The following is a 26,502-nucleotide window of genomic DNA, read 5'->3' as shown; positions in this document are numbered from 1 at the left end:
GCAGTTCCCCAACAGCCGGTCTTTCCTTCTCATCCCGTCCAGTAAGTCTCCTCCGACAAGGGCTTCTAGGTGACTTTTCTGAACTCTACCCCTTTTCCTAAACCTCTCCAGTCCTTTTTCACCCCTCTTCTTTCACCTTCAAGCCTTCTGTTGGGAGGACCCACTGGCACTGAAAGCTCGCATAAGTAAAACCTTTTTATGTGTGTTTTCTCCTGTCGCTGCTTGGTGATTGGTTTTTTATCGATCCAGTTACGTTATATTGTCCAAAATTATTCTTGTTGTTAAACTATATTTGGCCACTCAAAGCATATTTCTGCTGGAAAATGTGCGTTTAAATATTACAGTCATTTGATCAAAAATATTTTTGAAGTAAAGGAGACCACTGATTGAGAGCAAAAGCTTTGAGTCCTCGACAAGTGCACTCAAGAGAAGGAAAACTTTGCTAGGTTTGAGAAAAGATCCTTTGATGAGCTAAAGTACAAATATGCACACACGAAAACACTTCTGCATGCGCACTCAAACCTGTAAACAAGTCATTGTTGCTCAACTGGACAAGCTGTAGTAGAATCAGCTCCATTAATGGTATCTATTGGTATTTGTTTCAGGTTAACTGAACTTTTGAAGGATAGACAGCTCTTGAGTGAAAGCTTCCGTATATTGTACAATTTAGACGCAGTCACTTGTAATAACCAGTTTGATATTTGGCCAAATGCATTACAGGAAAGATTACAAAATAGATTGTTTACCACAGAATGCTCACTCAAACATTCCACACTTCAGTCCTTTGAATGTTCAGTTCTCGATCCTGGCTTGCACATTGTGTGACACAGGTTTTGGTTAATTTAGAAGTCACTGATTACACACAAAAATCAGAATTTCATGTGTTCATCTTTCTCACTTTGCGTTTACTTTGCAGTGCTCCACAATCAAGTTTTATTCATTTATATGCAAAATTATCACATACATTCAGAGCTGCTTATATTTTCATCTGAACATGGATGGCTGATCTCCGAACTCCCTGAGACTTCAAAAAGCGATTCTCATAGTCCACAAAATAAACACAAGCATATAATCCTAAAGTATAAAAATAACTCTCTTCAAAAAACTGATTTATTGTTAGATGTTTGTTTTCCCAGTACCATAAACTGGCTAGTTGCACTTTACAAACTTTCCTTGTGAGGAAAATTGATAAAATTCCCACAATATCATTTACTCAGTTACTTTATGTAACTACAGTCATTTAATATATTTCTCCGCACTCGCACCACCATTCACAATAACTACATGTATTAAATCATCAGTAATTAGTAGAAGCTAAAGTATTCACCAAAGATACATATTTTGTTTCATAAGCATGGTAAAAACCCTTTCTAACGAATCTCTGGGTAACCAAACATTTTTTTACTTTAATGGATTGTTTTTTGCTGGAGTACATGAAGTCACCTAGGATCATAATTCCAAGCGTTTTATGTCAGGTAATGCTACTTAATTACAAAGTTAATTGCTACAAATTGAAATGCAGTAAATATACAGTTATTAAACTTTTCACAGAACGCATCCTTTTATCTTTTTGTTTAAAAAAACTGAGGTCTTGTTTTTGTCCCTCCAGAATATTGTAGTGAAAGTAGTTGTTGCTCTAGCGGGTTGATTTCTAAGGTCTTCAGGATCTGCTATTCTATTCATAACAAAAGTAGTGTTTTTATGTTTTGGAAATGTCTGGGAATTAATAATGGAGGCAACTTTTCACTTCCATCACAATGTTATTGTCACCATTTCTCTCGCAACAGAATATGATTTTGCAGAAAGTAGACTATAAAAGACTCCAGTTTCACCAATGTTGGAAACATATCTGGGGTCATGTAATGTTCTTCCAATAGTTTCACTTTTCTATGACCGGAGCCTCACTTTCTCCATTTGTGCTTTGAAATGACAGATTGTTGTTTTTAAAACCATTCAACCAGCCATTCAGTGCACTAAAATTTTCAATGTTGATCTTCACAGTGATTTAATGAGCTATCTCTTGCTGTATGTTATGTTAAAATTGCCATTCACAGCACAGATGATTGTTAGCTTTAGCTGAACTGTAAGCTTTCAACATTTGCAGGCCATAACTTCACAAAAGTAAAATTGAGAACTTGCGCAATTCAGTAAACGAACAACTTACTACACTTTTGTGCATTGTAGACTCAGTGACTGTGATGTCACATCATTTGACTTAAGTCGCATGGAAATAGATCTCTGATTCTTTAATGCATCTGCTAGTATTGCAACAAGGGAAATAGTTGACGAAGATCTATGTACGTGTCGACTGGTTGAATTGTGTACCATTTACTTCATGTGACAATAAATTTGGCCCGTGTGAGATGAAATGGGAAGAAATCAGAAACTCACTTGGGTATTTCCTTAAAAGTGGGTTTGTTAATTGGAGATTTTACTGTACACTGTTTTGACTATTGGTATTCATAGTCCGTAAGATGCTGACATGTTTCAGCCACAGCCATTACTGTTTTGAAACTGGTGCTGGATGAGAGCGCACATCTATATCTAGAGCCATGATTCGTGTATGAAGGTATCTCCTGGCTACTGTTGTACACAAGTGTGACACATGATGCCAAACCTCAGGAGTAACAGGACAAAGGAAGAGGAAACTGTTGGTTGGATGGTCTGGGTACAGTGGGTAAGAGGAGACAGAGGCCACAGGCATCTGGGAGCAAAGGTTGTGTTGCAAGTATACAGCTTCCATCTGCATTGTTCAGAAAGCTTATACTGGAGGGAGGGATCCAGGGAGAAAGTTGCGAACCGCCATTGAACTTCAGTATGTTGTGCTACCCAGTGGGTTGTCACAGGATGGTAAATTTGTTCTTGGCCACAATTTGATGGTTGCTGTTCATCCTAGTGGGCAGCAGTGCCTCATTCAGTTACATTCTGCCAGAAATCTCTTTCTTAGATTTATGATAAGCAATAATGGAAATTCCTGAATAGAACAATATGTAAAAAAATAAGGAAAAGGCAACCACTCATGTGTAACAGATTGGTGTGTAACATGTAACAGAAAACAATCACTCTAGCTTTTTCTAAATTAACTACACACATAACCACAGTGATACCCAAATGCACACCCCTGTGGCCATGGCCACAGGAGAGTGTGTTTTGGTGTCTGTGGTTGTGTGGATGTGTACATTTTTAATAGAAAAAGAGCAAGATCTTGATAGTTACTGTGAATACTGTTTTCTGTTATGCATTTGTTCTACATGCAGAAGTCTGCTTTAGGCGAGTGATTTCCTTTCCCTTATGTTAAATACATTTGTGATCAAAAGCATTGAAAGAAGTACAGCAAGTCAAATGTTAGAGAGACTGTCAAGGGATTTTCTCATTTGTTTATGCATTGTCTGCGTTATGGTTTATGTGCACGATCTTTCACGTCGCATAATTTGCAGTGTTTGTCACCCTATTAAATTGCTTCTCTAACTAAAATATAATAGTATTTCCAGAAAACTGATGGAATTTCAGGAATGAGTATTCACGTTTTTATGCTGATGACCTTATTCTAGAGTTTTGGAAGAACATTGTGTTCATTGTTGTTAAAAAGTATAATAGTTGGTCATGAGCTATGGCGGTAGAGTTTAGGCCTGTTGTGCACATGTCACTGTGTGTTCTCTTGACAGCCAGTGAGTCAGTGAGTGCCCAGTGGTGGTCAGAGTGCTGTGCTGTGAACATCATAGCCAGTGTGAACATAAACATGATCATAACTAGTTATTTAGTGAATTTTTCTTCCATTTGTTGCGAGTTGTCCTGGCAGATGGTGGCAGACAACAAATTCTTCATATGCACTTAAAGTGGAAAAACTCATCTGTATGCTTACTGCAACTGTCACTCGGAATTGAGAAAAGTGCCGTTCCTGTCTGTTCCTTAGCCTGTATGGAATGCCATTGTTCGTTAGTCACCTGTCGTCAAGGAAACAGCAGATGATCAGCTATCAGTGGGGAAATTTTGCCTTTAGAGATAACATTACAAAATATTTGGAAAAATATGGTCAGTGTGACTCCTGCTTACATGCAAATATGTCCAGTTTGTGGGAGAAAATGTGTGTGTGTGTGTGTGTGTGTGTGTGTGTGTGTGTGTGTGTGTGTGTGTGTGTGCGCCATATTTTCAGAAGAGTGTTGTGGGAGCAATTGATCAGTGATATGCTTCCTAGTGTTCAGCAGACTTGTTCACATTTTATACGTAGTATTTTGATGACTGAACCAGCTGCCTTAAAGTGCTTAGTTTTGCTGTTACATGCACTTGCTTTCTGGAGTCCAACTGGACAGTGTGGTCGGACATTGCTATTTATAGTAGAGTTTGATTCCAGCAGGCACTCACTTTGCTCTTTCACATTCTTTGGTTTTCCAGAGCATGCACTGATATCCCGAAAAATGCAGATTATCTCGGCATTTTCCAGTTGTTGGATGTGATTGCCCATAAGACGTGAATAAATGCAGTACTGGACCCCAAGTCATCTTTAAATTGAAACCTCCATCCTGTTTATTAGGTTTTTGTTACATCTTTATTTTGTTAGACTTCTTAATTATGCAATCCCAGAAACTTCGTACATTAAAATCCCCCTTTTTACACTTTCCAGGGGACTGATCCAAAAAGTGTAAAATGCATGAAGGTGTAAAATACGGAAAAGCATAGGAAACACAAGAAGTGAAAACAAATAAATGACTCCTATTGTACTCTTTATGTTGTTCAAAATATAAAATTACAATAATTCAAAATTTTCCTTCTTATAAGAAAATCTGAAATGATTTCTTTCAAACAGGCATTAGCTTTACTCTTTTATGAAACACACATTAAAATATATATGCATATTCTAATGTGAGAGTTATTGATAATCATTACTAAAACTATGGTAAATAAAACATGTAACACTATTGGCTGAAATTTACAAAGGTTGTCAGTCTGTGTAAACAGAGAATGGGTACGGAATCTAAAGCTTGTTGCTGATAAGGGCACGTGGTTCAGGAGTGTCCTGGGTGAGGAGGGGGCAGAAACTGTTATGTTATGGAGCACTGTAAGGGGGAATTTTTAAGTCCGGCATCAGGTCGTATCAGCCTAAGGCTGCATGCCTGGTACAGATTAGTGTATATTACACAAAAGTAGTGATAATTCATGAAAGCTCATTAAATACAGCTGTCTTCAAAAGTGGTGTTTATTCATGTAAATGAAGGAAGGTTGCCACTAGTCGCTATCGTCAGATCGTGGTTATCATTAAAGCAGTGACCCAACGTATTTTTCCTATTCCAAACACTGTGAACCTGTAACGCAGGTAGTTGTGTCCCCAACATGCCGACTGAAAATCTTGTTTACCATGCCGACTGAAAATCTTGTTTACCGCACTAACTCTATGTACGTGATCAATAACTTCACAAATAGTCTGTTTTCCTGCTTTTTTTAAAGGCTGTCTTTGAACTGGTATACAATGCACTTTTTGCAGAAATCTGTATGAAAACGTTAAAGGCATAATCCATATCACTTCAGGCAGGGGGATTTACCTTCAATTTAGCATATGTTGAAATTAAGGAGGAAGTAATAAACATAAATTTTTTGTTTTCTCCAAAAAAATTCCTCGCCTGAGATACGGGCCTCCAAAGATGACACTGCAAACAACCATTTTGAAGATGCGAATTTCGGAAATTTTTGTAAAATGCTATGTCTTTAACAGTTTTAGATATTTTGTTAGTTTTTTATTTGAAAGATAATTGCTTTATAATTGCAAGGATATCCTCTGTTTGGACATATGTCAAAGTTCTTGTACTGTCGTCTTTTGAATTTTTTTATAATTAACAGAAAATTTTTTTGAACAATGCCAATCCAGGAAAGTTACACATTTTTCTTTGTATTAGTACCATGTAGTACTACGTTCTCTGTAAAGGAGAGCTTCCGCTTTTAAGTTGGACATCATATCCTTGGCATAATATATGAGTGGAGTCTCTGAGGTCCGCTCCAGATTTTTATTCAAAATTTCCTGTCACTTCGTACTTTCAGTGTCCAAGTTGGTGCCTCCCATAGTTCCCCTTCACCCAGAAGAATGGGGTCTTGCAGGACTCTGTATTGAATGTATCTCTATTTTTAGTGGCTATTAATAGTCTAGCAGCAGCTGTAGGGCCGTCCATCTTGCCTTCTCTGTATGCAGATGACTTCTGCATTTCGTACTGCCCCACCAGTGCTGGTGTTGCTGAGCGGCGCCTACAGGGAGCCATCCGCAAGGCGCAGTCATGGGCTGTAGCCCATGGTTCCAGTTTTCGGCTGCAAAGTCGTGCGTTATGCAATTCTGTCGGTGTCGTACCGTTCATCCAGAACCAGAATTTTACCTTAATGATGATCCACTCATTGTAGTTGACACACATCGATTCTTAGGACTGGTTTTAGACACCAGATTGACATGGCATCCTCACCTTAGTCAGCTTTAAGCAGAGGAGTTGTCAGCATGTCAATGCCCTCCACTGCCTGAGCAGCACAAACTGGGGTGCAAATTGCTCTACGCTGATGCAGATAGAACCCTTGTTCGAACCCGCCTTGACTATGGGAGTCTGGTTTATGGTTCGGCGGTGCCCTCAGCGTTGCGTTTACTCGACCCAGTGCACTGCAGTGTCATTTGCCTAGTGACAGGGACTTTAAGGACAAGTCTGGTGACCAGTGTACTCGGTAAGCCGGAGTCCCTCCATTGCAGGTTAGGAGTGCACAACTGCTGGCCAGTTACGTTGCACAGATTCGTAGTTCTGCACATCCAAGTCACTGTTTCCTTTTCCCGCATCGGCAGCCCAGGTCTGGGCTTCCAAATGCAGTTCGTGTCTGATCCCATCTTTTCGAACTGGAATCCTTGCCTCTACCACCTATATTTGAGATCCATTCACGTACACCTCCATGGTGTACACCTAGGCAGTGCCTTTCACCTTTCACATGGCCGTTAGGACTCTGTTAACCATGCGACTCTTCGCTGCCACTTCCTCCAGGTTCTTGACATGTACCAAGGCCGCGAAGTGGATTACACAGACAGCTCGATGGCTAATACTCACATCGGTTTCACGTATTGTCCATGGAGGAGATATTGAACAACATTCCTTGCCCGCTGGCTGCAGTGTTTTCACTGCTGAGCTGGTGGCTATATCTCGTGCTCTTGACCGCATCTGTTCATGCCATGGGGACTCTTTTCTTCTATGTACTGACTCCTTGTGCAACGTAAAAGCTCTCTACCAGTGCTAGCCTTGTCATCCTTTGATAGCGACCATCCAGGAATCCATCTATGGCCTGGAACCGTCCGGTCGTTCATTGGTGTTTGTCTGGACTGCAGGTCACACCGGAATCCCAGGCAACAAACTTGCCGACAGGCTGGCCATACTGGCTATGTGGAAACCACTTATGGAGATCGGCTTCTCTGCAACTGACCTGCGTTCAGTACTACGCCATAAGGTTTGGCGGCTTTGGCAGACAAAATGGTATAACCTCAGCACGCACAACAGACTGCATGCCATTAATGAGACTACGAATGTGTGGCAGTCCTTCATGCGGTCCTCTCGCAGGGACTCTGTTTTTTTTTTCCTGCCGACTCTGCATTGTCCACACTTAGGTGACACCCGGCTACCTCCTGTGATGACCCACCTCAATGTCGGTGCGGTGCCCAGCCGACAGTGGCCCATATCTTGGTGAGCTGTCCTTTGGCTGCCCTGCGATGGACTCTTCAGTTACCGGACTCGTTGCCATTAATTTTAGCGGACAACGCCTCATCGGCTAATTTAGTTTTACGTTTTATACGTGATGGTAGGTTTTATCATTCTATATAAGTTTTGTCCCTTTGTGTTCTCCACTCTAATGCTTTTAGGGTGGATGTTTTAATATGTCACAGAGGGGCTGGCTTTTCCTTTTTATTCTCGTGGTCGGCCAGCCATAGTCATCTGCTCTCTTGTTTTTATCCCTTCCACCCATTTCTTGCTTCTCTCTGTGGTTTTCTTTCCCTGCTTTGTCCATAGTAGTGTTGGTTGTCCTTCTGTTGTTCTTCTGGTTCTTCCTTTCTCCTGTTATTGTGCTGTAAGTCTCTTTTTTCCTGACCACACTCTTCAACGTAGAAATTCCGTTTTCAGAAGAAAATGAACCAAAGCACTCCTGCACCTCTTGTCAGGAATTTTTTCGCAAATATCAATTCACCTGTTGAATATTGTGCATACTACAGTGAAAAAGTGCGTTTTAACTGTTATTCCAGAGACATTTTCAAAGAAAACAATTTTGAACCACGTTTCATCAGTATCAAAAGTACATGGTAGACAAATCAAGAAATGTGAGGTCTGCAAAAGGAGTCTTTGGAAGACCATATCCCTATTATGGTCATCCTGTAGAAGCAGCTCAAGTTCAAATAGTGCAGTCATTTTATTTGGGAGATGAATGGGACTGTTGTCGCCAGAGTGCCAACAAAAAGACATAACAGCTGAAGGTCAAAAAGATGTGAAAGGAAAGAGGTATATGACTCACAGTATTAAAGAAACTTTTGCAATTTATGAGAAAAACTATACAACTTCACATATTGGAAGATCAAAATTTTATGGACTATGACCTAAGTGAGTAGTTACACACACACACACACACACACACACACACACACACACACACACACACACACACACACACACACACACACACACGTGTGTGTGTGTGTGTGTGTGTGTGTGTGTGTGTGTGTGTGTGTGTGTGTGTGTGCGCGCGCGCGCGCTGCACAAATTTTGAACTTCATGTGGTAACTTTGAAGAGTTTACTGAAGCACGTGACATGTTGGGTGGGCGTGTGGAGTCATTAGTAGTCTGTGATGTAAAGCGAGATGCTTGTGTCAAGAATGTGGTGTTCACTTTCTGTTTGCGATGTTTTGAAGATTGTAGTGCTCCAGTTCCTACTGGTTCAATAGAAAGGCCTCACTCTATATCAAAGGAAGATACTGAAGCTGTGGAACACATTTTTAGTTCATTGACCGACTAATTTCAGTACAAAACACAGTGTACAGAAGTTGCATAATTGAAACCTTTTAAGTCTTTGGACCTTTCACATACATTTTGGAAATATGTAAAATGCTTGAAAAACCACTCTTACTCACGTTTCAAACCTAAAATTGTTACATAAGGCTAGGTTTTGATTTTTATGAGCCTGTTATGTGATAATGTGGTAATAAAACAGGTTTTATGTGTGGTAAAAATTTCGTTTGTTTATAAAACCTGGCGAAAGGCTATTTACAATTTGTACAGAAACCAGATGGCAGTTATAAGAGTTGAGGGGCATGAAAGGGAAGCAGTGGTTGGGAAAGGAGTGAGACAGGGTTGTAGCCTCTCCCCGATGTTATTCAATCTGTATATTGAGCAAGCAGTAAAGGAAACAAAAGAAAAATTTGGAGTTGGAATTAAAATCCACAGAGAAGAAATAATAACTTTGTGGTTCACCAATGACATTGTAATTATGTCAGAGATGGAAAGGACTTGGAAGAGCAGTTGAACGGAATGGATAGTGTCTTGAAAGGAGGATATAAGATGAACATCAACAAAAGCAAAACGAGGATAATGGAGTGTAGTTGAATTAAGTCGGGTGATGCTGAGGGGATTAGATTAGGAAATGAGGCACTTAAAGTAGTAGACGAGTTCTGCTATTTGGGGAGCAAAATAACTGATGATGGTTAAAGAAGAGAGGGTATAAAACGTAGACTGGCAATGGCAAGGAAAGCATCTCTGAAGAAGAGAAATTTGTTAACATCGAGTATAGATTTAAGTGTCATGAAGTCGTTTCTGAAAGTATTTGTATGGAGTGTAGCCATGTATGGAAGTGAAACATGGGCGATAAATAGATTGGACAAGAAGAGAATAGAAGCTTTCGAAATGTGGTGCTACAGATGATTGCTGAAGATTAGATGGGTAGATCACATAACTAATGAGGAGGTATTGAATAGAATTGGGGAGAAGAGGAGTTTGTGGCACAGCTTGACAAGAAGAATGGACCACTTGGTAGGACATGTTCTGAGGCATCAAGGATCACAAATTTAGCATTGGAGGGCAGTGTGGAGGGTAAAAATCATAGAGGGAGACCAAGAGATGAATACACAAAGCAGATTTAGAAGGATGTAGGTTGCAATAAGTTCTGGGAGACGAAGAAGCTTGCACAGGATAGAGTAGCGTGGAGAGCAGCATCAAACCAGTCTGAGGACTGAAGACCACAACAACAACATAAAACCTGTCCAACCTAAAAGTGGAAGCCCTCCTTTTCAGGGAATGTAGAACTATATGGTACTAATCAACAGAAAAATAAATTTTGTGGACTGGCATTTATGAAAAAGAAAAATTCCATAAATTATTAAGTTCAGAATGCTATAGTAAAAGAACTTTGACAGCTAAGTCCAAGTGGGGGATTTCTTTGTAATCATAAAGCAGTTATCTTTCAAATAAAAAACAATAAAATATCTAGAAATGTTCCAGAGATTCACCATTTTAAAATTTTTCCAAAATTCACATCTTCAAACTGGTATGCACAGTGTCATCTTTGGAAGGCTGTATCTCGGAGCAGAAATCTTTTGGAGAAACCAACAAATGCATGTTCCTTATTTAGTCCTTCATTTTAACATATACTAAACTCAATAACATCGGAGACTATGAAGGTAAGATTTTTTCCCAGCCTGGCTGAATTGATGTGGACTTGCCTAAAGGTGGTGATAACATGAAAGAAAACATAAAATCTTGGAAATGTTGTAACATGGAATTGTTAATGACTGGAAAGTGACATATTGAGAGAATAGGACTTCTATTCTGTCGGACATAAGTGGGAAAACATATAATGCGGAGTGTAAAAATATGATTTTACTATATTTACACCACAGTTTCGCAGTATTTCATTTCTTGTTGAGTGAGTGCTTGGCGGCAGCCGATTTGCTTGGTTGTAGTAAGATGTGTTTCTAATTTTATTTGCATGGTATGCAATACACACCTGCCTTTTGGAGACGTAAATTATCTTTAGCATTATAAAGTATCCAATGGAGCGAAACACACTGGATGCCATATTTCCTTTGGAAGCTACTGATATCTCTGTGTATTTGGCCAGCATAAGGTAGATAAGCAGTTTTTGCCTTCTCTTCTTTGGTCCCTCAACCTCTTTCTTAGGCATTATTGATATTAACTGCATTGCTTGTTCAGTTTATATGAGGACCCATTCCTTCAGGACATCATTTGTAGATGTTGTAATTCGTTTGCAAGGCTCTTGTTGCATGGATGTCTTGGAGATCTGTGGACTAAATTCTAAAGCATAATATTTTTGTCATTAATGGTGATGGCTTAAGGTTTTTTATATCCGGTCAGTGTGCGTAGGTTTTCTGTATGCTATGTGACTTCGGGAACTGTCCATTCTTCTCTTAACTGACAAATCAAGGAAAGGTAGTTGGTCCTCCTTTTCAGTTTCCATCATGAATTTTATTACGATGGATAGTTTTCCAGAAATAAGGCTTTTCTGGTCCATGTGGCCCCAACACAAATGTGTTGTCCACATACTGAAAGAAAGATATTGGTTTCAACTTGGCCAATTCTAGTGACTTCGGTTTGAAGTATTTTGTGCTGCAGTTCATCGCAGAAGGCGATTACGGGCTACCCATTGCCACACCATCATGTTCTTGATATTTTCTGTCGAGCAGCAGGAAGTGGTACCATCATTAAGAGGGAGACTACGTCAGAACTGCCCCTACTGTCTGTATCCTGCACCCACAATTGAGGCAGCATACAAAATTAGCAAAGTTGCAAATATGGTATTCACACTTCCCTACGTTTTCAGAGACTTCGTGCCAATATTCTAACTATGGGTCTTAGAGGAATACTTTCCTTGTGTACCTTAGGAAGGCTGTATACGTGTGATGATATTGCTGCTCATGTTTTGAGACCCGTTATGATACATGGCAAATGTGACTCTTTGAGAAGAATGCTAAAGGACACAGTGGGTGTCGGGAGTCGAATTCGGCTATAAACAGCAGTGAGAGTCCAACAATAGTTGTCTGGTTAGAGTCCATGTAGTGAATACACAAACAGCAAAACTTAAAACAGCTAAATGCGGTGACTTTGCTGGCCATTGAAATGTTGAAATGTAGTGCATAAAGTGGGAACAACAATTTGACATTACCCCGGAACCACATCATTAACTAGTTGGACTGAGAAAGTGACTGAGCTCACATCACTCCATTCTATAAGGAGGCAATGTTCCATTACACACACAGATTAGATAACCTCTTTGAGAAGAAAGATAGATCCAGTATGCTAACCTTCATAACAAGGTGTTCAAAATGGTTCAAATGGCTCTGAGCACTATGGGACTCAACTGCTGAGGTCATTAGTCCCCTAGAACTTAGAACTAGTTAAACCGAACTAACCTAAGGACATCACAAACATCCATGCCCGAGGCAGGATTCGAACCTGCGACCGTAGCGGTCTTGCAGTTCCAGACTGCAGCGCCTTTAACCGCACGGCCACTTCGGCCGGCTAACAAGGTGTTGAGATAAACAAGCTGCACCTATATTTGCTAAAATAAAGCATCATGTTAATACCAGCAGCAAATAGAATACGTGCCGTGCAAGCCTGGCTCTAATACAGTAGGGAATTTGTGACACCTGATGAATGCTAGATGACACTTTAAAAAGCTCATTCACCTTCACCAACTCAATCGAGCCAAACACTACATATTCTCCGGAATGGGTTGACAATATAACATGATCACAAGCAGAATCAGTGAAGTTGAAAATAACTGTACACCAGAAAGTGAAATTTGATCACCTGCAGAAAAATCCAAGACAGCTTGCAGGAAGTGATACTTTAATTTAACTGACAGACAAGTGGACAAGGATACAGTGAAAATCCTTGCTAAAGGGCTAAATTTTGCAGCAACCCAAAAAATTATTCTAGTTGCAGATTACATAAGCTCCATGGAGGCAGAAGAGGTTCACCACAAAACGTGGAGCATTTAACAAGGCATCAGTATTAAGATCAAACATCTCCAAGGAAGAAAGAATAGCATTTAGAAAGCTCCAGGAGGACAATGAAACTGTAGTTCCGCCAGTGAAGGGCATTGCTGTGGTCCTATTGTCATGTGGACTACAAAAGAAAGTTTTAGTCTTATGAATGACATTGCATACTGACACATGCCTATCTTAAGAATAAAATAAAGAGGAAGCTGATGCTTCTCAATGAGTCAGGCATACCGTGTAAAAGCATTAAGGTCTTAGAACATGAGCAGTGGTGCCATCAGCCTATATGGCCTTCCTAAGGTATGTAAGGAAGGAATTCCTCTAATAACCGTAGTTAGAAATATTTGTGCACGTACATGCCAGGCAGCAAATACCTGATGGCATTCTTGGTAGATAAGTAGGGAAGTTCAGACACCACATTCACAATTTTTCAGACTATTACACTGCATTTGTTGAGGCTCCAGGATACAAGTAATATGATCTCCCTGTTCACGAGTTTTCCATTTTAGGATTCCTTGGAACTAATCATAGATAAGTTTGGCAGTTGTTTCAAAGAACTTTTTAGGCATGATATGACATACATATTTTCTATTTGGTGAAAAATATTATGAACTATAACCAATGGTATGATGATTGTGTAATCACGTTGAAGTAAAGACACAAATATCTGCCAAGTTGATACCAATGTGTTACCATCGGTACGTGGATGACATATTTGCGATGTGACCAAATGGAGCATAAAGAAACTTGAGTTCCTAGCACATTTAAATTCTATTTATAGTAATGTAAAATAAATGATGGAAGTTGCAAAAGAGCCAACTACCATTCCTCGATGTGTTAAGAGAATAACAAACAGATCCCTGTGTCACAGTGTGTATGGGAAACTTATAGGCCCTGGCCTTTATCTCCATCTGTTATAAGAAATTCGGTGCTTAAGACTGGTTCGTATCACTTGAGACAAATGAACCTTGCTGAAGAATTACACCATCTACAAATAGTGATCTGAAGGAGTAGGGACTCAGATCATCTACATTTATACTCTGCAAGCCACCCAACGGTGTGTGGCGGAGGGCACTTTACGTGCCACTGTCATTACCTCCCTTTCCTGTTCCAGTCGCGTATGGTTCGCGGGAAGAACGACTGTCTGAAAGCCTCCGTGCGCGCTCTAATCTCTCTAATTTTACATTTGTGATCTCCTCGGGAGGTATAAGTAGGGGGAAGCAATATATTCAATACCTCATCCACAAACGCACCCTCTCAAAACCTGTCGAGCAAGCTACAACGCGATGCAGAGCGCCTCTTGCAGAGTCTGCCACTTGAGTTTGTTAAACATCTCCGTAACGCTATCACGGTTACCAAATAACCCTGCGACGAAACGCGCCGCTCTTCTTTGGATCTTCTCTATCTCCTCCGTCAACCCGATCTGGTACGGATCCCACACTGATGAGCAATACTCAAGTATAGGTCGAACGAGTGTTTTGTAAGCCACCTCTTTTGTTGATGGACTTCATTTTCTAAGGACTCTCCCAATGAATCTCAACCTGGTACCCACCTTATGAACAATTAATTTTATATGATCATTCCACTTCAAATCGTTCCGCACGCATACTCCCAGATATTTTACAGAAGTAACTGCTACCAGTATTTGTTCCGCTATCATATAATCATACAATAAAGGATCCTTCTTTCTATGTATTCACAATACATTACATTTGTCTATTTTAAGGGTCAGTTGCCACTCCCAGCACCAAGTGCCTATCCGCTGCAGATCTTACTGCATTTCGCTACAATTTTCTAATGCTGCAACTTCTCTGTATACTACAGCATCATCCGCGAAAAGCCGCATGGAACTTCCGACACTATCTACTAAGTCATTTATATGTATTGTGAAAAGCAATGGTCCCATAACACTCCCCTGTGGCACGCGAGAGGTTACTTTGTCTGTAGACATCTCTCCGTTGATAACAACATGCTGTGTTCTGTTTGCTAAAAACTCTTCAATCCAGCCACACAGCTGGTCTGATATTCCGTAGGCTCTTACTTTATCAGGCGACAGTGCGGAACTGTATCGAACGCCTTCCGGAAGTCAAGGAAAATGGCATCTACCTGGGAGCCTGTATCTAATATTTTCTGGGTCTCATGAACAAATAAAGCGAGTTGGGTCTCACACGATCGCTGTTTCCGGAATCCATGTTGATTCCTACAGAGTAGATTCTGGGTTTCCAAAAACGACATGATACGCGAGCAAAAAACATGTTCTAAAATTCTACAACAGATCGACATCAGAGATATAGGTCTATAGTTTTGCGCATCTGCTCGACGACCCTTCTTGAAGACTGGGACTACCTGTGCTCTTTTCCAATCATTTGGAACCTTCCATTCCTCAATAGACTTGCAGTACAGGGCTGTTAGAAGGGGGGCAAGTTCTTTCGCGTACTCTATGTAGAATCGAATTGGTATCCCGTCAGGTCCGGTGGACTTTCCTCTGTTGAGCGAGTGATTCCAGTTGCTTTTCTATTCCTTGGACACTTATTTTGATGTCAGCCATTTTTTCTTTTGTGCGAGGATTTAGAGAAGGAACTGCAGTGCGGTCTTCCTCTGTGAAACAGCTTTGGAAAAAGGTGTTTAGTATTTCAGCTTTACGCGTGTCATCCTCTGTTTCAATGCCATCATCATCCTGGAGTGTCTGGATATGCTGTTTCGAGCCACTTACTGATTTAACGTAAGACCAGAACCTCCTAGGATTTTCTGTCAAGTCGGTACATAGAATTTTACTTTCGAATTCACTGAATGCTTCACGCATAGCCCTCCTTACGCTAACTTTAACATCGTTTAGCTTCTGTTTGTCTGAGAGGTTTTGGCTGCGTTTAAACTTGGAGTGAAGCTCTTTGCTTTCGTAGTAGTTTCCTAACTTTGTTGTTGTACCACGATGGGTTTTTCCCGTCCCTCACAGTTTTACTCGGCATGTACCTATCTAAAATGCATTTTACGATTGCCTTAAACTTTTTCCATAAACACTCAACATTGTCAGTGTCTGAACAGAAATTTTCATTTTGATCTGTTAGGTAGTCTGAAACCTGCCTTCTATTACTCTTGCTAAACAGATAAACCTTCCTCCCTTTTTTTATATTCCTATTAACTTCCATATTCAGGGATGCTGCAACGGCCTTATGATCGCTGATTCCCTGTTCTGCACTTAGAGTCGAAATTTCGGGTCTGTTTGTTATCAGTAGGTCCAAGATGTTATCTCCATGAGTCGGTTCTCTGTTTAATTGCTCGAGGTAATTTTCGGATAGTGCACTCAGTATAATGTCACTCGATGCTCTGTCCCTACCACCTGTCCTAAACATCTGAGTGTCCCAGTCTATATCTGGTAAATTGAAATCTCCACCTAAGACTATAACATGCTGAGAAAATTTATGTGAAATGTATTCCAAATTTTCTCTCAGTTGTTCTGCCACTAATGCTGCTGAGTCGGGAGGTCGGTAAAAGGAGCCAATTATTAACCTAGCTCGGTTGTTGAGTGTAACCTCCACCCATAATAATTCACAGGAACTATCCACTTCTACTTCACTACAGGATAAACTACTACTAACAGCGACGAACACTCCACCACCGGTTGCATGCAATCTATCCTTTCTAAACTAAACACCGTCTGTACCTTCGTAAAAATTTCGGCAGAATTTCTCTCTGGCTTCAGCCAGCTTTCTGTACCTATAACGATTTCAGCTTCGGTGCTTTCTATCAGTGCTTGAAGTTCTGGTACTTTACCAACGCAGCTTCGACAGTTTACAATTACAATACCGATTGCTGCTTGGTCCCTGCATGTCCTGACTTTGCCCCGCACCCGTTGAGGCTGTTGCCCTTTCTGTACTTGCCCAAGGCCATCTAACCTTAAAAAACTGCCCAGTCCACGCCACACAATCCCTGCTACCCATGTAGCTGCTTGCTGCGTGTAGTGGACTCCTGACCTATCCAGCGGAACCTGAAACCCCACCACCCTATGGCGCAAGTCGAGGAATCTGCAGCCCACACGGTCGCAGAACCATCTCAGCCTCTGATTCAGACCCTCCACTCGGCTCTGTACCAAAGGTCCGCAGTCAGTCCTGTCGGCGATGCTGCAGATGGTGAGCTCTGCTTTCATCCCGCTAGTGAGACTGGCAGTCTTCACCAAATCAGATAGCTGCCGGAAGCCAGAGAGGATTTCATCATATTGAACAGGTGATGCAGTCAAAATCAAGAACCCCAGAGAAAGAAGTTGAACCCGAGACCAAGCAAGAGAAGCCAAAAATTTCTTCTTTGCGTTATGCTGTCCCTGTAGGCTCCTATGGAAACATGACATTCAGTTTATATTGCTTCCGTCAATTAAGATGAAAAGTATTCTTTGTAACATTAAAGATGATTGATTCCCTGTAAGGTGAGTACATGTTTTCATTCCCCTTGTGATTATAGCATATCATACATGGGACGGACTACAACAACAGTCGAGAAGAGACACAAAGAAAATCAGCAACACACTCAACTAAAACAACCAAACAAATCAGAATATAATAATGAAATGAAATATTGAGAGACCATGGTTCAAATGACAGTTTCTGGGATAGCATAGTTAAGCAGGCTATTGAAATAATCAGTAAACCTAATAAACAGAGGTGGTTTTAATTTAAATATGGCTTGTTGCTCATAACATCTACCAGAGCTGGTAAATGCTAAGAGGATTTCCATATCTTGGAATATCAGTGAGAGCTCTGAAAAACAAAACAGTATCAAAGAACATAATATATTGAAAGACAAATCACATACTTTTAAATGCATAGTAGATTTTCTAGCCCGTGGAAATTTGTAACTGTTCCATTACATGAGGTTAGCTGTCTTTGAAAAAATATTGAAATGAATGTGAGTAATTTGTGTGGAGGTACACTACACCTTGGGGGTGAGTGTATGTAACACAGTGGCATTAAAGTTTCATCACGCGAAAGACAGAAAGAAAATTTGTTACAGAAGTTCTGTGTAGATTAGCTCGTGTTAGCTACTTCATCGTAAAAATTGCTGCACAGTAGTAGTAGTAAAGTGTCTCTAGAAGATGGAATATTGATAGTGTCGTTTTGAGAGTTGTAGTCTGATAGGTGTGAAATGGTCCAGCTACTCTCTGAAAATATGTTCAATTATTTAGAGTATTTAATTTTATAAAGCAGTTTCAAATATGGCCATATGTAACTCATTGTTAATTTAGGAGTGAAAGCAATGGATATAAATGTGGTATGGAAAGTTCTGATGGCAAAATATGTTACCTTTACCTCCGAGTTATTTACATTCTGGGAGAACTTTCCACAGCATTTTTATGTTTCTATTAATTAACAGCGGGATACAGTTTACAATCTTGGTTTGTACTTTGTCGAGTACAGATTTGTACATATCATCATGCCAATAACACAAGTCTGTGGTAAAGACAGCTGGTTATAGATGTGTGTGAGCGTTGATTACCATCTGCATTTCTTACTTAACATTTGTCTAGATGTACATTCTTTCTCCATATTAGGTTTGCTTCCTATACTAGACATTCTTCTATCTGTGATTTTGAATCATTGTATGAGGTTTTCTTGTACTTAATTGGAATTGTATTAATTTACTGACTACAAGGAATGGATTATGGTCATTATATGGATTGTCGTATAAAGTATCATACCGTAGAGAACTCCTGCAAATGAGTGTTATGAAACTGTTTGTATTTCTTTAAACTGTCATGGGACTGCAGGACTCTTGAATCAGCCGGGAACATTGTACATAGAGCGTGTTAGTGCCAATCATTTGTTTGCGTGATGTTGCTCTGACTATCCAAATCATTTTCATATTTTATGCTGCCATTTGGAATCATTCTGACCTCCAGATATGCAGCTGCCCAAGAAACTCAAATCTAGACTCCAGTACGTGTGGCATCAGTCTATGGTGGTGTCTCAGGTTGAAGTAGCAACAAAGCAGTACTTCCTTTCAAAATGCTTTGGAACATTTGAAAAGTATTAGAGGTACAATAACTTTTAAATGAAGTTTCACAGGATTTCGCATAGTCGTTATTGTTCATTAAGTAGTGATTGTAATACTGCTTGTATGAGTGTTATAATGTGGCATTATTTTCAGAGACTTCAAGCAAAAATCATAAAGCTAGTTGATGTTTCATATGGAGGAGAGAATGGATTTAATCAAGCAATTGAGTTAGCTGCTGAATCTCTTCAGAATGTGAAATTCATTCAGGAAAAGAAGCTTATTGGTATGTAGTATTTTTTAATAAATGTTATTTTTTATCTGGGTTTTCAAAATGTACTTGAAGTTGGAATCCATTGTAAAATTCATGGCGGCTCTTCAGTATTTCGTGTTTTACAGGACGTTATTTTGATGAGATCAGTCAAGACACTGGAAAATATTGCTTTGGTGTTGAAGACACGTTAAGAGCGTTGGAGCTGGGGTCTGTAGAAACTCTGATCTGTTGGGAAAACCTAGATATTCAGAGATACGTGTTGAAAAACCATGTGACCTCAGAGGAGAAAATACTGCATTTAACTCCAGAACAAGAGAAAGACAAGACTCATTTCACTGACAGAGAGGTAAGATATTTCTCCTTTACAGAATACATTTGAACTTCCAGATATTCCACCCTGGGAGGGGGGGGGGGGGGGGGAGGAAGGGGGGGGGGTACAGCTGTACAAATGTAATGAAAGAGGAACAATTTTGTTTATACCAATTGGTATGTACCTTTATTCAGTAAAACAAGCCCACACAATACATTTTCTAGTGGCAATTTCTTTGTTGAAGTTGATGGCATGACACTAGGTGCACAGACTTTGTCGAGGACATTTCCTACGTATGGGAAACACAGATGGAACAATGCCAAATGTTTGTGCCTGGTGTTATTGTAAAGTGAAAACTGAAAATGTAACTCATTGTAGACATCAATAAATGGCAACAGGAGTGTGCCACCGAACAAAATGGTGCACAAATGAGTTTCCTTGCCTGTAGCATTGTAGGAGTGAAATCCAGAAAATATTTTGCGTTCAGCAGCAAGACCGTTAAGCTGTGACAAATCCTTCAATGGGGAATTCCAATCTGGTTTTTCACTGTTGATTCTAATAGCAGTAGTTCTATACTGTGTAATGTCTGTTAGTTCTATACTGTGTAATGTCTGTAAATATGTAAAATATTTAGTGTGTCATTCAGGATGTGGAAATTTTCTTGTAATTATATACTCATTCATATTTTGCAGAGTGGAGTTGAACTCGAGTTAGTAGAATGCCAACCTCTTTTAGAATGGCTGGCAAACAATTATAAAAGTTTTGGTGCTACACTCGAAATTATAACGGACAAATCGCAGGAGGGTTCTCAGTTTGTCAGAGGATTTGGTGGCATAGGAGGTATGTGTAAATGACTTTTTCTCAGAACAACTGTACATAAATTACAAATTTTACATTGCAATGAAATTCCATAAATAACATTATTTCTCCTCTTTATTCACATCTTTAAGTTTGATGCTTAGTGTTGAGCTAAAAGGTGCAAAATACAATGGTTTCTGCATAGTACTGCATATCTTAATATATTTTTCCATAGTTGTAAACAAGGGCCCAGCTAGGGACTGCACTACAAACTTCTGAATATAATTAAAGGACTGTTATTTATATTTGTCAGGTGGTCTGTTTTGCACTTTTTAGTGGGTTGCTCTTCAGTGAATTTTATTGGACTTGACAGTGCAATATGTACCTTTGCACTGTTTTCTCTCCCTTGTGATTGCTCAAATTGAAGAGTTGTTGAGGTCACGATAAATGTTGTGTTTTCATTCAGGAATTCTGCGCTACAAAGTTGACTTCCAGTCTCTTCAGGCAGATGAGCCTTTGGATGATGTCGACCTAGATGATTACTAAGATCTTTTGGCAGATCACATTTCATAAGGTAGTTAAGGCAGTGCCCCGCACTTGATAGTTGCTGTAGTTTCTGCTGCCTGTACTGCCACAGTTTAGCATTTTGTTGTTTCTGCACTTTTGCATTTGTGCTTTTAGTTTTCTTAAATTCATTTTATTTTTGTATTATAAATATACATATAAATGAGAATGAGTAAATTTTCTGTTAGTTGGTCTTAAAAATGAATGTTCAGTGAATTAAGATCAGATTACTTCAGATTAGCTGGAGAATGTAGGTTTCAGTTATTTTACAGATTTTGCAGTCATTTTAGATGTTCAGTTTATTACTGGGCGGTTCATCCTTTGCCTGTAGACAATGAGCTCCTGTAATAATATTTTACATGAATTATCCAAGTATAGTAGTCTTCCAAATCACTAAATATTTAATCAGGATGATTGTATCAGAATGACAATTCAAAGCAATAGAAAAAAGTTACTTTTGATAATGCATTTCAGTAATTCCTGTTAAATTTCTGATACTTGGCTGGGGACTTACTTCTGACTAAACCAAATTTCTACATGCTTTTCCTTGAAGGGGAGAGTTAGTCTGCAGTCCTTTACTCATTTTTGGTTGGAAGCTTCTGAGTTATTTAGTATGGCATGCTATATTTGCATGGTTCATAGATTTGTTGAGATCACATTTTGTAACCGTTGAGCACGACTGAAGTATGTCCATTTTCAATGCATTTTGTCTCTTAAATTAGAAAAGCATTCAACATATTCTTACAAATGATTGACTTATTTGTATGTGTTGTAAGTTGTTTATGAAATTAAACTTGACTAATCCAGAGCAGAAGCAAATACCATCTGTATTGTGATGCTATATCCTTTCAGAATCAGTGGACAGACTGTCCTTGTCTTCAGTCAGTATTTTTATTTTAATGTGGGTTTTTGTGTTTCCAACAAAGATAGTATGTCAATTATGTCTGTTGGCTGACAGCATTTCCTTTGTTGCTGTTATTACAATAGTGGTGTAGTTTTTTTAGAGTGTGGGAGTATTTTGTGTTGCCCTGCAGTGTGCCTTTTGTTATTCCTTTTGTCATTCCCAGAATCTGTAATTAACATAAAGTAGACTTGTATATGTAGTGTGTAGTTTGTTAGTTGGCAATATAAACACTCAAGATACACTTGCTTCCTGTTTCTTTTACTGAATTTTGTAGAATGTAGTTGTTTGTTGGCAAAACTTATGTTGAACTGTTATAAACAACATTTGTGTGTGTTATACAGCAAGAAAAGTAATTACTTTCTGCGAATATTGTTTATCAAAAAACAGGAGTATGCTGCTATTATAACTGACATTTGTCTGCTGAGTTGTGTTTAGTCATTCACAATAAAGCTTTTGTGTGTAAAATTTGGCACTGCTCTCTTAATAAGCATTAGGAGTGGTTAACAACTGTTAAAAGGGAATTAATGAGCCATAAATAGAAGTCGGTGAATTCTCATTCTCTCTCTCTCTCTCTCTCTCTCTCTCTCTCTCTCTCTCTCTCTCTCTCTCTCTCTCTCTCTCTCTCTCTCTGAGCACTGATTAATAATGAAAAGCAATGGTATGCATAGCACCAGAAACTGAGAACAAGAAAAATTACAAACTGTAGTAATAAGACACAAACACATGGTTTTGAGGATTTTATATTAAATAACAGAAGCATTGCATTGAACAGTTGTGGAACTTAATCATTAAGTGACATAACAATGCGGAGCAGCTTTGGATTTTATAGTTCCTAAATTTCTTGTGATGGGACTGTAGTAGGAGGTAAGGTGGGATGAAAACGATGAGAAAAAATGAAACTTGAAACTTCCTGGCAGATCAAAACTGTGTGCCGGACCGAGACTCGAACTTGGGACCTTTGCCTTTCACAGGCAAGTGCTCTGCCAACTGAGCTACCCAAGCATGACTCACGACCCATCCTCACAGCTTCAATTCTACCAGTACCTCGTCTCCTACTTTCCGAACTTCACAGAAGCTCTTCTGCGCACCTTGCAGAAATAGCACTCCTGGAAGAAAGGATATTGCAGAGACATGGCTTAGCCACAGCCTGGGGATGAGAAAAAATACCAAATAGTTCATTTAGCAAACAGTTAAAATGTAACACTTAGTGTATTACTGACACTAGTTGTAAGAATTTCACCAAAAGTACAGGGCAAGAAAAAATTGTGGGGAAAGTCTGATCTTGTGACTGCAGTGAATAGAAAAACTTCCTTGTTGCTTAAAGATACCTGGAATGGTATGTTGGAAGCAGCATACCGATTGGATGTTCAAGACTTGGTAATACTAGATTAATTAATCAGTAATCTGTTGTACTGTAGTATTTCAAATATTCTGAAGGGAAACGTGTAAGAAAAGATGGAGCTCTCCAGTTATTATTTTAATCTGAATTTTATTAGCTAATAATATTAGAGGAGGAAAGTTGCTACTCACCATATAGCGGAGAGGCCAAGCCGCGATACACAACAAAAAGATTCACACTATTACAGCTTTCGGCCATTAAGGCCTTTGTCAGCTACACACACACACACACACACACACACACACACACACACACACACACACACACGAACGCAACTTGCACTCATATCTGCAGTATGACAACTGAAACCACACAGCCATAATTGTGTGAATCTTTTTGTTGTGCCTATTGCGACTCCGCATCTCCGCTATGTGGTGAGTAGCAACTTTCCTTCTCTCATATTATTACATTCCATCCTGGATTTTCCATTGTTTGATTTTATTAGCTAATTGTAGACAGCCTTTCATAACATAATCTGAGTGAATTATCAAGGTTGGTGTAGAGTTCTCGAAACTTGGGATATGAAGGTGTGAAATCTCATAAATGTGATAGTCACTTAAAAGTGAGACTTGCTGTAAATTTTCAGACTCTGTTAGTATCTGGACTAGGAAATTCTTATTGGCCAGTTGCGCATGTTATTACATAAGACTGATACATTATCTTCAGAAGTTGCTGGGTAGCTTTAGAAGAGATGCTATGACTGCAAGCAATCTGTGTTTTTCAGCTGTTGTGCACCGACAAGGGAAGTATCACAGTATGTTGTCACGCAAATTGTATTCATACATCCTAAAAATGGTAGCTGCTATGGACTATTAGAGCAATAAATGTCATTAAATTTACCATGAGAATACTGTGTGTATGAATGATTTATTACACAAATGAATTGAGAAAAGTAGTCAATTATATGCAGTGAAACTCTCAGATTACTTCTCGACTGCACTATTGGAGACAAAAAAATGTGAGTCAGCAATAACAGCATGGTCAGTGCATAGACAGTTCACACAGTGTGCACTTTTGATGAAAGCATGTTGGTCACAGTTCTCATGGAAACACTCTCCTGTTAATCTGTCTTTGAAACAGTACTCAAAGGTTGTTGGAAATACACCAGGAAAGTCTTTGTTGTAGCCACATTTAAAAAATACTAATTTGATTAAGTTGGAGAATCGTGCTGCTGAAAACTGGAAATATGATTGCAGGTGTAAGAAGTGGTCTCTCTGCCATATTAATGTCAATGTCAGAATATACCGTCGTTGTATCTGTGATAAACTTCACAAAATTATTGCACGAATGGAAGAAGAAAATGTCGGCACATTGCACTATGCTGGAATCGGCTTCTTCATGCATTAAATGCCTTAAGAAACTGTAAAGTTATGTAGTTCAGGAGTCAACCAAAAGAAGGGCTTTAGTGTTTTTATGTTTGTTTCCACATTACTACTACTGCTGCTGCTGCTGCTACTACTACTACTACTACTACTACTACTAGGAGGAAGATTTTGAAATCCCTCTTCGCCATACTACAAGGTGTAAAACTTTGCTTCCACCTTTTGCCAATAGGTGGCGACAACCATAAGTAGTGGTCAATAGAAACAGATTGCAGATGTCAGGCAGTTAACTTGGACCTTGGTGAACATAACCTCCTTCAAACATTACTCAATATGTGTCTGCATCATAAAGCTGTTCTTGATTGAAAATGTTAGTTTAGGAGCCTAATTCTCATCATTTGTGGGAAGTGTTACTATTTTGTTTCAATATGAAGAAAACAGTGGCTGAGCCTCATTGAATGCTCTCAAGTACATACGGTAAGGGCGCTACTAGTGATAGTAAGTTTCGTGAGTGGTTTCAATGCTTCAAGAATGGTGATTTTAACGTCGTAGACTGGCATAGTGGTGGAAGAGAGAATGTTTTCAAAGATGCAAAATTGGAGACATTGCTGAGTGAAGACTCACATAAAACTCAAGAAGAATTGGCACGATTAGTGGGCACGACACAGTAAGCCATTTCAAAACGTCTCAAGGCTATGGGCACGATTCAGAAAGAAGGAACTTTGGTCCCGTGTGAGCTGAAACCAAGAGACATTGAACAGCGTTTGTGTGTTTGTGTACAGGTGCCTCAGAGGCAAAAATTAAAGGGATTTCTGCATCGCATTGTGACTGGGGACGAAAAATGGATTCATTACGATAACCCTATATGCAAAAAATCATGGGGATATCCCGGCCATGCACCCATGTTGACAGGCAGACCAAATATTTACAGCTCAAAGATAATGCTTTGCATTTGGTGGGACCAGCTCGGTGTCGTGTACTACGAGGTGTTAAAACAAAGTTAAAGAATCACAGGTGCTCGTTATCGAATGCAATTAATGCGTTCGAGCAGAGCATTAAAAGATAAAACAGCTGCAGTAGAGCGAGAGGCACAATAAAGTGATTTTGCAGCACGACAATGCTTGACCCCATGTTGCAAAAGAGGTCAAAATGTGCTTGGAAACATTAAAATGTGAAGTCCTACCCCACCTACCGTATTCTCCAGACATTGCTCCCTCTATCACCTGTTTGGCTCAATGGCGCATGGCCTGGCTGACCAAGACTTCCAACCTCATGAAGATGTCATAAATTGGATTGATTCGTGGATCGCGTCAAAAGATAAACAATTTTTTCGACGCAGGTTTCGTACACTGCCCTAAAGGTGGGAGAAAGTAGTGGCCAGCTGTGGAAAATACTTCGAATGATACACATATAATCAATTTGTTTCATTAAAGCCTCAAATGTTGGGGAAAAAGATGGTGTAAGCAAAGTTGTACGCCTTACAGTAGATTTGGTAGCAAGTATTTTGATATTTGGTAAATTTGTATCAATATTTGCAGGAAAATTGCTGTTGGGCCCAGATACGGGCATGCAAATGGGGTAGCAGTGTATCATTCATCATCCCAGGCATTATTGTACACGTGTGTGTGTGTGTGTGTGTGTGTGTGTGTGTGTGTGTGTGTGTGGGCGCGCGCGCCACTATGAATCCAATTGCACCAAAGATGTGCTTGCTTCCCTTCACTGCAAGAGTCTGTCCACATTGTAACTTTTTATCGAACCTTGATTGGTCAGCGTTAATTGCTTGATATGATGACAGGTGGTGCTTTTCTTTGGTGAGAGATCTGATTTCTCTCACGAACTGGTAAGCTGTATCTAGAATGTCGGCATACATTTCAGCCAACAGCTTGCTAACCTTGTGGGCTATTTTGTAACAGACGATTTTATTCTTACATTTAAGTTCGTTACCCACA

The 26,502-nt window shown here is 39.6% G+C and overlaps 1 protein-coding gene across 3 annotated transcripts in view; it reads left to right on the top strand.

Annotated features, from left to right (window-relative positions):
- LOC126415245 (eukaryotic peptide chain release factor subunit 1) overlaps positions 1–26,502 on the top strand; it is a 50,980-nt gene that overhangs the window by 6,172 nt on the left and 18,306 nt on the right. For 2 of the 3 annotated variants that reach the window (XM_050083417.1, XM_050083418.1), the window contains exons 6-9: positions 19,139–19,268; positions 19,382–19,602; positions 20,259–20,406; positions 20,831–20,938. In XM_050083417.1, coding sequence (XP_049939374.1) covers positions 19,139–19,268; positions 19,382–19,602; positions 20,259–20,406; positions 20,831–20,910 — 579 coding nt within the window. In that variant the 3' untranslated portion in view covers positions 20,911–20,938. The remainder of the gene's footprint in view (positions 1–19,138; positions 19,269–19,381; positions 19,603–20,258; positions 20,407–20,830; positions 20,939–26,502) is intronic. The other variant, XM_050083416.1, reaches the window with a different exon arrangement.

The sequence above is a fragment of the Schistocerca serialis genome, chromosome 1 (genome assembly GCF_023864345.2).
Source record: "Schistocerca serialis cubense isolate TAMUIC-IGC-003099 chromosome 1, iqSchSeri2.2, whole genome shotgun sequence".
Taxonomy (NCBI): Eukaryota; Metazoa; Arthropoda; class Insecta; order Orthoptera; family Acrididae; genus Schistocerca; species Schistocerca serialis.
The sequence above is the reverse complement of the archived record's forward strand: the minus strand, read 5'-3'. Positions and strand labels throughout refer to the sequence as shown.